Source organism: Cololabis saira, chromosome 9 (genome assembly GCF_033807715.1).
Source record: "Cololabis saira isolate AMF1-May2022 chromosome 9, fColSai1.1, whole genome shotgun sequence".
Classification (NCBI taxonomy): domain Eukaryota; kingdom Metazoa; phylum Chordata; class Actinopteri; order Beloniformes; family Belonidae; genus Cololabis; species Cololabis saira.
Genome location: NC_084595.1, coordinates 29,446,498 through 29,461,647, shown reverse-complemented (window position 1 = coordinate 29,461,647; position 15,150 = coordinate 29,446,498). Strand labels below are relative to the sequence as shown.

Sequence of the window (15,150 nt, the reverse complement as noted above, 5' to 3'; positions counted from 1 at the left end):
ATGTTCTAAATTGACTGAAAATCTACTCTACTTGTGTCTGTCAAATAAAAGTTCAAGTCCATTAATGAATTGCAACTTTACTTTTTTGCTTCATTTCAAGAAAACTTCTTATCTTAAAAAAAACAACCTAATTGAATGAAATGCACTTGTCCTTGTAATTGTAGTAAGCATTAAATTCACATTTTTGTCATGAATAAATCACAAAAGAAGCCCTCTACTTGATTTTGAAAGATATTTACTACAGTATCTTACACATTTACATCCAGTGTATTGACAAGAATGTGTGCACATAGACATTTAATGCAGCACTATATCTCAAACACTGGAAGGGTGGTAGTCAGACCTGTGCTTGTTCTTTTTTTTTCTGCAACATTGGGGAAAGTCTGTCTCCACATAACTTTTGTTACAAACAAAAGCAAAGACAACAACAAAACTGGGTACTGAAACATTATTTACAGGGACTAAATGCAACATCCTGTTGAAATGCATGTCTGGGTCTATGTGCGTGCAGAGTTAGTCTGTCTGGTGGAGAGCAAGAGAGATCATTCACGATATCAAAACAGTTTTGGAATACCGTGATTAAGTTTCCCAACTTTGATTTCAATGCATAGTGTCTTAAAGTCCCACCGAAACCACATTTTATGTTTAAATGTTAGTATGTGATCTGTGTTGTACTTTCCATTACCATTCCACCTTAGTCTTTCATTTTTCTGCTGAATGATTTAAAAATGTTCATGACCTATTCCACACTCAAGGAAAAGTACTAATTGTGAGCTGATGAATGTTGGTAGAAGTCTGACCAGAGCACTGCAGATGAACTGTCAAAGCAGCTCTGCATTTTGAAGAGGATGTGCAGCATCCATTAATTCTGTCTTTACAGGAAATATGCACATAGCACTGTCATGGGGATTGTTGATGTTTTAGATATGATTTTAGATATATACATTCCAGTCATTCCATTATTTTACCCTTACAAGGTGCTAGGGGATAGGCAAGGCCTCTGAGGAACTGAGGGCCTTCGCTCTGACTTGGGTTATTTTGACCCAAGTCCTACTGCCCCGCAGAGGTTTAGTTCTAAATAACTACGATGACCAAAAATGGTTGAATTGCCACAAAACAGAGCAAAAATGGAACTGCAAACCAGCTGCGGTGTAATCCCAGGCTGAAATCTCAGCGTCAATGTACAAGGGCTTGTTTGTACTCTCAACCATAGCCAGAATTGAATGGTTTCAGCTTGCAAATTTGCTGCCTTTCCCTTATAATAAGCATTAAATATGCTTCCTCACGGTGTTAAAATCTGAATGTTTACAAATTAAAAAAGTATTTTAACCCATTCAAGACAATATCTACTAGATACAACCTGATATGTAATGCTCCAACACTGAACTTTTTTGACTGGTATCTGTCAGCTCGCTCCACTTGTGTTGTGATCAGTAAGTATTGTTGACAGTGCCATGTTTATTATTATCCACAGTTTGTATAAATATTTCAAACTCATGATTCAGATTTGAAACCTTCCAAAGTTATTCCTGTATTTTCCTCATGCCCTTGGTCGGCATAAATACCCTCCTCCAGTAATACTTGAGATTTTTCGGGGGGGGGGGGGGGTCTTTCTATTGTATGCATGATTAACTGTACAGCATATCCTGTAAATCTGACAACAGTGACTCTTAAATGCAGTTACCCCAGGTGTTATTTGACGAGTTGTATTTTACTCCAAAAATGTACAAGTGTATTTCAACAGGCTTGTATGTGCAAATCAATCTCATTTCCTCTATACAGTTTTAATTTCAGTTTGCTAAGAGAAGCCGCTGTCTCACTGGATCCAGGGTGGGTTCCTCAGTCACAAGCTGAATAGGTAGTTTTAAGGCTTTTTGAAAAGAAGGTAGTTGTTTGAAGCTGAATATTCACACTTTCTCACCGTGTTGGTAAGGTTTCCCATTTTGTCTACTTCCACTTTTGCCCTCATGTGTGTTATTTGGTCTTTCTATATCGCTCTATGTGCAATTATACAGTGGCACCAGTGTGACAGCGATGGTGTTTACAGACTAAAGTACAGTAACATGTAAAAAGGATTCTGCAGCCTGGGTCTCTGACGCCACTGATGCCTAAACAGAAGCAACATAGAAGAAGGCCAGAGAGCTGCTCCAGCTTTTTTTCTTTTTTTTTTTGGCTCTCCTCCCCTCTTCTCGTCACTGCTGTCACGCCGTTATCGTACCCTGGCAGACTTGTCTTCAGCCCTGGGAGCCGGAGCCAGAGTTGGGGATTCCTTCTGAGCGGTGGCCTATCATCTCCTGTCCCCACTCCCGATGGCTGGACTCCTGCAGACCCCGGCCTGTGGTCTCTATTGGCAGTGCACAGGAAGCGATGGCAGCGAAGAGACAGCAGCAGCAGTACACTGAGAGAGCCAGGTACACAGAGGACTCCAACATTACCTGCAAAATGAAGCCCAGGAACCGACAGAATCTATTATGTTAGCTATTTTACATTCAGCCTGATTAAGATAACCACATTGTTAAGATTGTACAATGTCACCTGTGCAACAAAGGGTGTAATGAGGGCACCGACTCTGGCCATTCCACTGCTGGTTCCCAAACCTAAAGCTCTGGTCGCTGTTGGGTACACCTGCCAAAAAACACAGAGGAAGCTAACATCCTCTGTTTCTGTCTCTGTTTACTCAACTCTTCATGCTAATTGGAGTTTAAGCTGAAATTACACTAGTAGGATTTTCTTTACCTCTGGAGTGTAAACATAGGCGGCTTGGAAGCCTCCTGCAATAAACGCTCTGGCAATAAATATCAACACTGTCATGGAAGCTCTGTGACGGGGGGAATCAGAGACAGTAGGAGTGAGTAAATGGGATCTACACTTCATGAAATGCCTGAAAGTATAAACTACAGCCAAGCTTACCTCCCAACACAGCCGTACAGTGGAATGATGCATAGAGAGAAGACGAGGAAGCACAGCGCCATGGTCTTCCTCCTTCCTAGTCGATCAATAGCCCACAGAGTCACCAACAGTCCTACAGGAAATCACCATAATCAGTAATCTGTTAAAACTGCATTTTTGCAAAAATAACGTATCTCTACACATATTTTCCCCATAATGTGTAATGTTTTGAAAACTAATTCATTAAACAATCCTTCATCTGCACATAAATTACAACATAATTTTATTCAAAACAACTGCAAGTATGTTTTAAAACATTTTTTTTTACTTCAAACTATAAAATGCAAATGAGTACCTGGGAATTCAGATAACGTAGTCCACAGCAGGTCTTTATAGTCATCAGAATTCAGATATTTACACTCCAAGCTGCATCGCAGCTCTTTCTTATTTCCTTTGGGCACTAGAGGGAGACATCAGACAGTAGCTACTCAGACTGACTCCTGTAATGTTTTTAACTGTCCTCCACTTGTGTGAGAATCTTTCTGAAACTCACTTCCACATGCACCTCCCTCCTGAAACAATTCAGTAGTGAGCAGCACCAGGCCGTAATAAGAGAAGGCATTTGCAAACCTGCACTGACAGAGACACAACTTCAAATGAGGCTAATGCATGTTAAAACTGCTAACTGAATTATATAAATGCAGTGAGAGACAGTGATGTTTGAAATGATAATGGGAACAAGATATGGAGGCTTTGTAATTTGCTCATTTACCAAATAAACCACAGCAGACATGTGGTGCAGCGGAAGTGTGATGAAAATAAGTCTTGAATCTTCCCACGATCCTCCTATTTTAAAAGATCAGACAAATAAATAAATACGAAATACATCAGGGTATCTAGCATAAACTATATTCTGAGCATGTATTTCTTGTAGAAACAGACTGTGTTGCACCTGTCTGGCAGCTATTAGCTTCCCCAGAGGCATGGGGGCTCCATTCTCCGTGGCAATTCGCTTCAGTGTGGCCAGAGCCTTTTCCTGGTTCCCTGTCAGCACATCATATCGGGCACTCTCTGGAAGCCACTGTGACCACACACCCCCAAAACATGCATGTGAAGTGGTAATTAAAAAAAAAAAAAAAAAAGCTCTAATGCTTTGAATGAAGACCATTATACTTACAAAACACAGAATGGCAAAGATGAAGAGAGGGATGGTGGAAAGTCCCAGCAGCCACCGCCAGCCCAGAGTGGGCATCACCAGGATTGCTAAGAGTACTTCAAACACAGTACCCAGAGCCCAAAATATCTACAACATTAGCAAACAGAAGTTATAAAAGCAAAATAATAAAAAATAAATAATTTATGCCTAAGGATTATTATAAAATGAAATACCAATACGAGGTAACTCATACCTCAATGAGCAAGATGCATGTTGCTCTGGACCTCATGGGCAGAAACTCAGCATACAGGGTCACCCTATTATGAAAGGAAGAACGTCAGTGTAAATCCATATGACTGCTTATTTGAGTAGGATGAAAGAGAGGTACTCACGACTGTGGTGCCCCTCCAATGCCAAAGCCCACCAGTGCACGAAGGACGAGGATCCACCCATAAACGGGTGCAAATGCACTCATGAGGCCATAGAACATTGTCCACAATACGCTCATTTTCAATCCCTGTGTGTGCAAATCAAAATAGAACCGTGATCCAACATTTTCTTTCATATCCTACATGTCCTTACACGATATCATGAATAACAGTCCTGTTGTGTAAACTTATCAAAGACCACAGTTAGAAACTCTGAAAGGTTCTAGCTACTGTAATGGGATTTTCAGAACTCACCGTCTTTCTGCCATATCTATCAGATATGTTTCCCCAAAGGGAGGAGCTGATCATCATCCCAATGAACACTGCCTTTAAAAGAAAAAATAGCAATAACTGCCAGTGGGGTTGGGAACATTGCAGCATTTTAAACATGTATCTGGGTAAGGAAGTTATCACATGTAGATGATCTTAAGCAGAACTTCTTGTGCATATTGTCAAGGCAGAGAATTGTATTGGTTTGAAATAAATCAAGCAGCATGTATCTAATGACATTAAAATCCCCCCCTTATGAGTTATAACAGTGAATCATTATTGTGTTCACCATATTGATTTGATACAGGTTTTACATCAGATGCCCATCCTGACACAACACTCCCCTTTATCAAGTCTTGGAATGACATTGTGGAGGGCTGGGGCAATGTGGACCATGTGGGGTTCAGTTTCATGTCCAGAGACACTTCGGCACATGACATGAGGATTGCTCCAGGAACATTTCATTTGGAGAACAATTTACAACCCACTGCCAACACAAAATTTGTCGAGGTCCCTAACCCGTTAAGCTCCAGCCTATTTTCAATGCCAATCTGCTTCCCTGCAGTAGGTGTGGAACGGGCTAACTTCTGAAATTGTCATCCTCGCTTTACATACATACTTATTTTGAAATTATCTATATGACCTTCATTAAAACTAAGAGGACAGAGATGGGGCATTGAAAACAGGAAAACTGCACAGACATTAGAGAGGCATTACCGATGTGAGAAGTGCCACCTCGAGGCTTGGCAGTCTCCATTCACAGTGGAGCTGTGGGGCTAAGATGCTGAGGATCATCATCTCCATGGCATCGGCCATCTGAGCAAAAAGCAAACCTCACTGAATTATTGTGAAAAGGACATATACTTTGTATTTTGCTTGTTTGGTCTCTGCACAGTACTCACCCAGGATAGACCAGTGAGGATGGAGAGTTTCCACTGAAATGTCCCAAAGCCTATGGCTTCCACAGCATCTTCTACCATGAATGTGTCTAAGAGAATGAAAAAGATGAAAATGTTGAGGGTCATGGGTAAAATAGGAATGCATAAGACAAATATAAGAACATTGAGTCCCGCCATACTATACCATCAGTTGGATTAGCAAACTCTCGAGGCACTGGGGCTCCTTCTGTAAGGGCCACAGACTCAAGATCACCCTGCTCTGCTGTCCGGGCATTTTGTTCTCTGTTCTCGGTATCTTCCTCAGAGCGTGTACTCTCACCTGTACGCCGGAAGCGGACAACACTACAAAAAAGAAATATGTATAGATTGTCATACGCTTAGGTAAAAGCCCATGACTCTCTGTAATTAAATGTTATGATTTGCTGGTATTGTGGTTGAATAGATATACCATATCAAGATATTTGACAGTTCTGTGCACTCTTGCCTGGCAGTTTTATAAAGACTAAATACCCGGACACATGTTTTTCTAGAAATGGAAGGTGGCTTATAATCTTCTCCCACGTGCACATAATTGGTGGTTTGTTCAGGATGAAACACTTACAGAGAAAGGGAAGTGTGCCAATGATGTCTTAATCACAGTAATTACATAACATAGCCTCTTTGCAATGTGAAGGATCAGTGCTAAAGATGACTTTACAGGATGTCTATGTAGATATGTTTGCCATTTTAATCTCCTTCAGAATGCGTATAGCAGAATATTATAGCAATAACCTGGTGTAAAAGTCCTTGACATATCTATGCATGTCCTGTATACATGTATTTAAAAGACGTTTACTTCTAAATGTAGTACTGAATTTTTTAAATATTTGAGCAAGATTTTATGTATTTTTTTAGTTGAAGACTGGCTCTGTTTTTGGTGTGTCTTTAAAAAATTATCTAAGGCTAGTTCACGGCCCAGCTTTAAGCATAATTGAGCTATGTGCAGGGAGGTTTAAATAAATCATGAAATGTACTGAGTCATGACAGCATAAGAACAAGTTAAGATGGGAAACTTAATCAGCTTTGAAATCACAACAAAACTATCTCCTGTGAATAAATGAAGGTTTATGGGGGAACGACAGTAAACAAACGGCACGTCGGAAAAGCCAGGGGGTGCCCTGATATATTAATGATTCATAAATAAAGCACCATGTCGGGATGCATGTTTTTAAATGAATGCTGTTTTTTTTTTTGTTTAACGTCGGGTTATTTATGGTCAGGCAAGCGAATGAAATAAACATGAAGCAGTCAGAGGGCGACGACGGACAAACATGGTGTCACGGTTGGAGATTAGATTATTTCAACCTAAAAAAAGGCATCTACATACAGGCTGTTGGTTACTCACGGAAGTTGTCTCAGCTGGAAAAGATCATCGTCCATTTTGGGATTTATTGGCTGTAGTGTTGTTTGGCCTCATCGCCGTTTACATTCTCGTAAGCAGCGGTTTCAGCACCGAGGACAGCGACATGGTCCTGGTCCTGACAGCCAATCACAGGCGGCTCCGCCACGCTCAGCAGAGACACCAGGATGAGCTCAAGCCTGATTTATGGTCCTGCGTTAAATCGACGCAGAGCCTACGCCGGAGGGTAAGGCGTTGGTGTAACGCGGAACCATAAATCAGCCTTTATCAACAGTCCCGAAGAGACAGTTTATTAGACGTGATGAGTATCAGACAGCAGCGTTTCACTTCATACGCTCCCTTAAAGGTTTGTCCAGATGACGAAAAAAAAAGTGTATAGATTGCCATACGTTTATGTAAAAGCCCAAGAACATTAAACTCTCTGTAATGTTTTTTTTTTAAAGACTAAAACTAAAATTGTTATTAAATTACAATACCTGATGTATTATTTTTATAAGAATATATTTGTATCTAGGAAATCTGAGGAGGTCTCAGGGTTTTTTTTGTTTTTTTGTGTGTTTCTTTTTCTTATTTAGGTTATAAGGTTATTATACTGTATGTATATGTATTATATGTGTAATTTATAGTTGTTCTGCTGTGTGACTGGGCCCCTATTCATAAGCTACAGTAGCTTCTGGGGAGTCCCATTTTACAAACCTCGATTGATTATTATCTGTATTTGTGTTTTTTTATTTAATTATTTGTAAATAAACTGTAAACTAAACTAAATGTGGTTTAATGTTATGAATACAAGAGAGTGTGAGTGTGTAGTGTCTGAATGTGTGAATATATGTACTGTCTGTGTGCATGACAGTATGTTTGTGGTTGTGCATGTATGGGTAAACACATTCATACATTGCTATACATTGCTATACAGTTAATGTATACAGTACTGATACTATAAAAACATGGATGCAAATTTGTATTAACATCCCACTACATGTATATTTATACTTTGATAGCCCAAACTGTTTGTTTATTTGTCTTAGTTTTTGTGCAATCATTAACTTTTTTTCCTGCACCTCTTTATAAACATTGTCTAGTATTGATTGTATGATAATAGGGTAGGCATCATAAGCTCATGCTTCAGCCTACACCTTTTTTGGTCAGATCTATTTGAGCCATCTCTGTAGTGCCTCTCTGGTTTTGCTGTTTTCCCCATGTGTGCTGTATGATGATGGTTGCACCGATGTAATAACATTGTTTTTTGGATGACCAAAATAAACAAACAAAACAAAACAAAACAATGTTATGAATTGCTAGTATTGTGGTCAAATAGATATACCATATCAAGATATTTGACAGTTCTGTGCACTCTTGCCTGGCTCTTGTAATAGATGCTATATAAATTAAATTAAATTGAATTGACATTGAATGAGAAATATCCAGTCTTCCGTTTTCTCCTGCCATGTAGAATCTCAACTAATTGTAATTTTTTACTGTATTTTTAATTATAAAATCAGAATCAGAATCAGCTTTATTGGCCAAGTTTGAACATCTCAGACAGGGAATTTGACTCTTTATTTCGCTCACTGTGCCCAGATTTAAATAGTAGCAAAAAGGCAGTTGAGTTGATGAAATGTTGAGCAATCTGTATAAAAGCAGACGCTAATGTAGATTTAATTCTGACTCCGAAAAAACAGAGTGGTTATAGAAAAAGTATGTGTTATTATTTAGATCCACAAACCACACACACACACAAGCTATCTTTAGTCAGTCTAAAGATAAACAGTGATATTTTTGTTTAAGATTTTATTGCTATGAATACAGTGAAGGATAACAAGTATTTTTGAAAATGCAACTACTGTTAGTGTATCATGCTTCATATTTTGCAGCCTCATGCGACATGCATAATTCTACCACTACTGTGTGTGTGTGTGTGTGTGTGTGTGTGTGTGTGTGTGTGTGTGTGTGTGTGTGTGTGTGTGTGTGTGTGTGTGTGTGTGTGTGTGTGTGTGTGTGTGTGTGTGTGTAACAAACATACAGGACTGTCTCAGAAAATTAGAATATTGTGTTTTTCTGTAATGCAATTACAAAAACAAAAATGTCATACATTCTGGATTCATTACAAATGAACTGAAATATTGCAAACCTTTTATTATTTTAATATTGCTGATCATGGCTTACAGCTTAAGGAAACTCAAATATCCTATCTCAAAAAATTAGAATATTCTGGGGATTTTATCTTAAACTGTAAGCCATAATCAGCAATATTACAATAATAAAAGGCTTGTAACATTTCAGTTGATTTGGAATGAATCCAGAATGTAGGACATTTTTGTTTTTTTAATTGCATTACAGAAAATAAAGAACTTTATCACAATATTCTAATTTTCTGAGACAGTCAACAAACCTCTGACAGTCGGAGTGTAAACAGAGTGACACCCGACTGCGCTCTTCCGCAGGTCCGTGTGGAAACGAGCTCTCCGAGGCGAGAGTTCCCATGCCACAGAAAGGATGTTATGGTACAGAGCCAAAAGCTCCGATAAGCTCGTTGTGGAGTTCCTTGGCGCAGGATCCGTAATTAGGTAAAACCTTTCTCCCTGACACAGAAGGACTGTGGTTTAGTGTTTAGTGGGAGCAGAAGTGCGGGTCACGGGGCCGTGGCTGAACTTTAAAGCCATTGATCGCAGCGAACACGCAGCAGTCAGGTTTAATGCTCCCGGTGTCGGTAATGAGACGGCATGCTTTTGTTTCGTGGAGGCGTCATATTCATGTATGTGTGGCTTCAATGAACTCTGCTTAGCAGCCTAGTCTATACCAGCTGTCGGTGAGTTAGCTCACACGCTAATGGCTAGCTCGGCTCGCTTTTACCATTTACACACTATAAGGTACTAAAATATCTGAGTGTTCGTGCTGCTTTTGTCACAGACAAATCAACATAACATATCTTCTTAATCTGCTTCATTTGCATTACAGTCTGCTGTTTTGTAGTACGGGTTAAGGATGTTTTTAGACCCGTGTAGGTTCCCTGTACTCACACTTCCGCAAATACAGATACATTCTCTCTAGCACTAGTTAGTTACATAAAACAGCCTGCACATTTATATTTATACACATATTTCTTCTGACATTTAAAGGATGAGTGTTGTTGTTATTATCTTGAGCAGATGGAATAAACAAAACATTCATTGTAGTATCATTAACACCAGAGCTGTCAAAAGTATTCACATTCATTATTCGGGTAGAAGTATAGATACTAGAGTTTAAAAATACTCCTGTAGAAGTTGAAGTATCAACTCAAGTTGTTTACTCAAGTAAAAGTAGAAAAGTACTGGTTTCAAAACTACTTAAAGTATAAAAGTAAAAGTAATGTAAGGGGGGAAAAAGCCATTAAGGACAAAAGCCATTGAAAATGAATTCATCTTAGTATAATGCAAATATATTAAAGAACCATATATGTGTACTATTGAGCATTAACATGTGTTTCAGAGAGCAGGAGATATGATGACTAGTTGCCTATAAGTATTGTAATGGTGCAAAAAGTCAAACTTCAGAGGCATGTTATCATTTATCCTAACCTTTATTGGAATGTACATCCAAGTTTAGTTGCAGGAATCTGAGGGAACGGATGTAAGAACAAAACTGGACAAGAACATCTGAAACAACCAACCAAATTCACTCTATCCGGATGGAGCAATTTAATTGGATAGTTTTTTTAAAGGCCGAAATGAAATAGAGTAATGAGGCTGTTTTTAAAATGTAAGGAGTAAAAAGTACAGATAATTGCGTGAAAATTCTTAATATTGGATGTCGTTTTTCTTTCTCCAGGCACAAGATGATAAAAAACTGGAGTGTTATTGGAGGGATCGCTGCTGCGGTTGCCGCTGGAGTGTACGTGTTGTGGGGCCCAATCACTGAAAGAAAGAAAAGGAAGAGAGGTAAGAATTGGTCTACAGTACAGATGTAAGACACATGTTACATTGCAGTAATTTGCAATTACTTGCATGTCTTCACAGGTATGGTTCCTGGCCTGTTAAATTTGGGCAACACCTGCTTCTTGAACTCTTTGCTTCAGGGCTTGGCAGCATGTCCGTCCTTCATCAGGTGGCTGGAAAAGTTTTCACGTCTGCCCACAATTCAGTCATGCAAAGACAACCAGCTGTCCACCACATTGCTGCAGCTTCTTAGAGGTTTGTTAACCAAGTCTGTTATATAAGTAACTCAAATGTAAAGAACATGTCATACATTCATTTTTTACACTATTTTTATCCTGACAGCTTTGTCCAGTGAAGAGCCAGGAGAGGAAGATGTTCTTGATGCTGGATGCGTCCTGGATGTTCTCAGACTTTATCGTTGGCACATCAGCTCATTTGAAGAGCAGGTTTGTTAGAAATATAAGCTGTTTTGAATATATTTCTAAAAACAATGTAATGTGTATATGGTGCAGTTTTAACAAAATCAATCCCTCCCTTTTGAAGGATGCACATGAACTTTTCCACGTCCTCACGTCCTCTCTGGAGGAGGAGCGAGATTGTCAGCCCAAAGTCACTCATTTGTTTGATATGCAGTCCCTTGAGGCAAGTTACCACCTGCAAATGCACACTTTTATCTCTTGCATCTTACACCATTTACCATGGACTCTGCAGTTCCACATGTACAGGTTGGAGATTTTGCACTGTTTTAGCCTGTTGAAGCATCATAAATGCACTTGTACTTAAACTCTGTTTGTTTATGTTATTACCAGACTCTTGCTCATCAAGATGAAAAATCAATGACCTGCATAAGTAGAGGTAAGGAGACAAAAATCAGATCCTACATGAGAAAACCTGAGAATTCTTTTTCACATGTATTCATTTCTGCAGCTCCTCTTCATCCAATGCCAGGCCCTTGGAAATTTCAGCATCCTTTTCATGGTCGTTTAACTAGCAACATGTCATGCAAGCGTTGTGAAATAAGAGTGAGTTTGTTTTAAGGGCAAATGAGTAAATAGCATGTTAGTTATTCTTTTCTAGAAATGATCAACTCTGTGTGGGTTTTTTTGTAGAGTCCTGTGCGATACGATTCATTTGAGAGCCTATCCTTGTCCATACCTCTACCTCAGTGGGTAAGCAAAAATGTCAGCAACACATGCACATTTTTATAGTATCACTGGTCATTGGTTGGTTTTATTTCTAATTGAACCCATGTTTGTTCTCAGGGTCGCCCTATCTCTCTAGATCAGTGTCTGCAGCATTTTATTTCCTCAGAAACCATCAAAGAAGTGGAGTGTGGAAACTGCACCAAGGTACAGTCACAGCAGTGTTGTGATATTGCTAATAAGTTGTGTTATTGGAAACTAGCTGGCAGTTTATGTATGTGATATGGTGTCTCTTAGACCTTGTTTTTTTTTTTTTTTGTGGTGGTTGTTTTTTCTTAACTTGACATTTGTTGCACTGATTTTCATTTTCATTTTCATTATTTCTCTTCAGCATCATCAAAGCATAGCAATAAACGGTCAAGCTCTAGAAAGCCAGAGGACGACATTTGTTAAACAGTTAAAACTTGGAAAGGTGACTGCATTCATCACATCACTTAAAACTAGTAAAGTATGAAGAGCATCATATTTTATTGGCCTGTTAGAAAATGTTTCCACAGCTAAAGCTTTTTTCTTTTTCTGTTTTTTTTTTTTTTATTTACAATGTGTTTGTTGTTTCTGTTAGCTCCCCCAGTGCCTTTGTATCCATTTACAAAGACTGACATGGTCCAGTGAAGGAACCCCCATCAAACGACAGGAACATGTTCAGTTCTCAGAGTATCTATCGATGGACCGGTATAAACACAACAGCACTGCACAGAGGAGTCGGAGGATCAAATGTACTCCCAAAGCCATAACGGCACACAATTTAGATGATTCTGCAGAGAAGCCCACAGCTAATGAGACAGGTGAGTTAGATTCATTACATGGGGAATGTCTGTTTGCTTCATATTCATTTTTGCTTTGTCATCACACAGTCGTGCTGTCTTTTCCAGATGCGGAACATCATAACAACAACAAACCTCTTTCTAATGGAACATGCTCTTCTTTATTTCTTCACTCTCCTGGTGTGAACTCACAGCTCGGCCTCACTTATGACTACAGGTAAACTCAACAGCAGCAAATTATGGAGGTACAACAGTAGAAAAAACCTCCATATCAAGATGTTCAGTGTTAAAATGATCCTATTTTGATGCTTCCTTTTAACTAAACTGATGGCGTTTGGTTACCGGTAAATGTAATAACTAAAGGTGACCAGCAATCTAAAGAGTAATGTGTCCTCTTAAAGCCACTCAAGACTTACTCGTCATATACAGAGTAATCGTATTATTTTTGTGACACACAGCCCTGCTTCAAAAAATGTTGGAATGTCGTTTGAAATATGAATGAAGACAAACGCAGTGATGTGCACATTGTTTAAACCCTGTATGCAAAAACATGCAGAATGAGAAGCTGGGACAGATGCAAGAAGAACTTGAAAAGTTGTGTAATGTTTTTAAAATGTTTCGTAATGTTAACATTAAAAAAAAAACACACAGAACGTCCCAAAGGGGGTCAGTGTATATATTAATAATTAAATACATGGTCTAATACATCATCATACAGTCAATTGTAACTAATACATTATGTTTAGAAAGAATAAAATAAACATTCATAATCTACTGTGAGTAAACGAAGTGCAGGGTTACGGGTTGTTTATTATGTTTTTTATTTTTCTTCCAGTTCTGCAGAGTACCTTTTCCAGCTCATGGCTGTGCTGGTTCATCATGGCGACATGCACTCAGGACATTTCGTCACATACCGTCGCTGTCCTTCATCGCCTCGCAGCCCGTCAGCCCTCAGTTCACAGTGGCTTTGGGTGTCTGATGACTCGGTGCGGAAAGCCAGTCTGCACGAGGTGCTATCATCTAATGCCTACATGCTTTTCTACGAGAGAGTGCGAACGGCTGGCGTCAGTCCACGGTCAGAGGAGTGACCAAAACCCTGCAGTCTGACTGACTTGTGCATTTCCAGTCATACTATCACACCTGGCATGGGAGTCATAACACGGTTACCATTTGGTGGCTTTTTCCAAGCAGACAAGAGAAAAAAGAGCCATCCCAGAGTTATTAAATAGTTTTGCATTATGGATCACAGTGTCTTGTGGTAGTATGGTGTGTTGTGGACATTTCCCTGCTGCTCTGATAACATTAGGAGGCTTTTAATCCCAAAGATACAAGACCTACAGGGTTTTAGGCAGACATCTTTGATCAAGTAAGCTAAAGTCTTTTTTCTTTTTAAACTCATGCAACAAGTCCTGTGACTCGTGATATTCTAGCTTATGTTAAGACAAGGAAACATGAGTGCTTGACAACATTGTACTAAGATAACAGCCCTCTTTCTACTGTTCATGTTGGCTGATGATGTTTTTCTGTGGTGCTGTTGACTCAGCTCTGTAGCATTGTTATACTGTAATGTAAGGAGCTACATTAGAAAGATTTTGAAGATTTTTACTGTTATTAGCCGGTAAATTACAGACACAAAAAAGGCTAAAGACATAGCGATTCTGTTTAGAAATTATTTTAACATATGAACGTCAGATAGGTAGTTCTCAACTCTGGGTTGTCATATTTGTCAAATCATTCCAGGTAATGTACACAAGCTCTAATGCTATAATTTACACTTTCTGATCATCTTTACACTGTCATGAGTTGCACAGCTGCATGGTTGAGGTTAAAGTGCCATGTTGTTTAATGCTTGAGATTTTTAACAAGTGAAACCGTCAGTGCTAGAACTATCACTAATGTTAGTGTCCAGCAGGGAACCCTCCTTAAAATATAACCCACCAGTGTAATTTGACTTGGTTCCTAGGTTCAACAGAATATTAGCGATATCCGCTAAAGCTGGACTGTGTCCAAGTATTTGAGTAAGTCATGTTGAATATTTACTGTTAACAGCCATCTGAAATCAATGGTGTGGTCTGATGTTTGCACTAATGTATTTTCATGGGAGATTGTATTTGTGTACAGTCTTTGAGAGATATTGTTTTTGGGTATTAAACACTTTATTTAAGAGATGTATTTATTAAAGCAAGATCATTTACAACAGCAATTGTTCTTAAATTGAAAAAAAAA

General features: G+C 39.0%; 2 protein-coding genes across 4 annotated transcripts; one reads left to right on the top strand and one right to left on the bottom strand.

Moving 5' to 3' along the window:
• Positions 1-1,599: 1,599 nt before the first annotated feature.
• svopa (SV2 related protein a) lies at positions 1,600-7,160 on the bottom strand. 2 transcript variants are annotated; one of them, XM_061729131.1, is made up of 16 exons: positions 7,027-7,160; positions 5,827-5,984; positions 5,646-5,731; positions 5,461-5,559; positions 4,729-4,800; positions 4,438-4,562; positions 4,299-4,362; positions 4,067-4,192; positions 3,842-3,970; positions 3,662-3,735; positions 3,443-3,519; positions 3,245-3,349; positions 2,911-3,022; positions 2,737-2,818; positions 2,536-2,625; positions 1,600-2,435 (listed from the first exon to the last, which is right to left on the bottom strand). In XM_061729131.1, the coding sequence occupies exons 1-16, from the start codon at positions 7,059-7,061 to the stop codon at positions 2,235-2,237; spliced, it is 1,635 nt and encodes a 544-aa protein (XP_061585115.1). In that variant the 5' UTR covers positions 7,062-7,160; the 3' UTR covers positions 1,600-2,234. The 2 variants fall into 2 exon arrangements, with proteins under 2 accessions (XP_061585115.1, XP_061585116.1); XM_061729132.1 differs by having other exon boundaries at positions 2,929-3,022.
• Positions 7,161-9,504: 2,344 nt separating this feature from the next.
• usp30 (ubiquitin specific peptidase 30) lies at positions 9,505-15,092 on the top strand. Of its 2 annotated transcripts, none has more exons than XM_061729129.1 (13): positions 9,505-9,608; positions 10,852-10,961; positions 11,040-11,213; positions 11,301-11,404; positions 11,502-11,600; positions 11,768-11,813; positions 11,886-11,980; positions 12,068-12,127; positions 12,221-12,307; positions 12,492-12,572; positions 12,723-12,945; positions 13,033-13,141; positions 13,760-15,092. In XM_061729129.1, the coding sequence occupies exons 1-13, from the start codon at positions 9,538-9,540 to the stop codon at positions 14,010-14,012; spliced, it is 1,512 nt and encodes a 503-aa protein (XP_061585113.1). In that variant the 5' UTR covers positions 9,505-9,537; the 3' UTR covers positions 14,013-15,092. The 2 variants fall into 2 exon arrangements, with proteins under 2 accessions (XP_061585113.1, XP_061585114.1); XM_061729130.1 differs by lacking the exon at positions 9,505-9,608 and adding an exon at positions 9,655-9,850.
• The last annotated feature ends 58 nt before the right edge of the window (positions 15,093-15,150 follow it).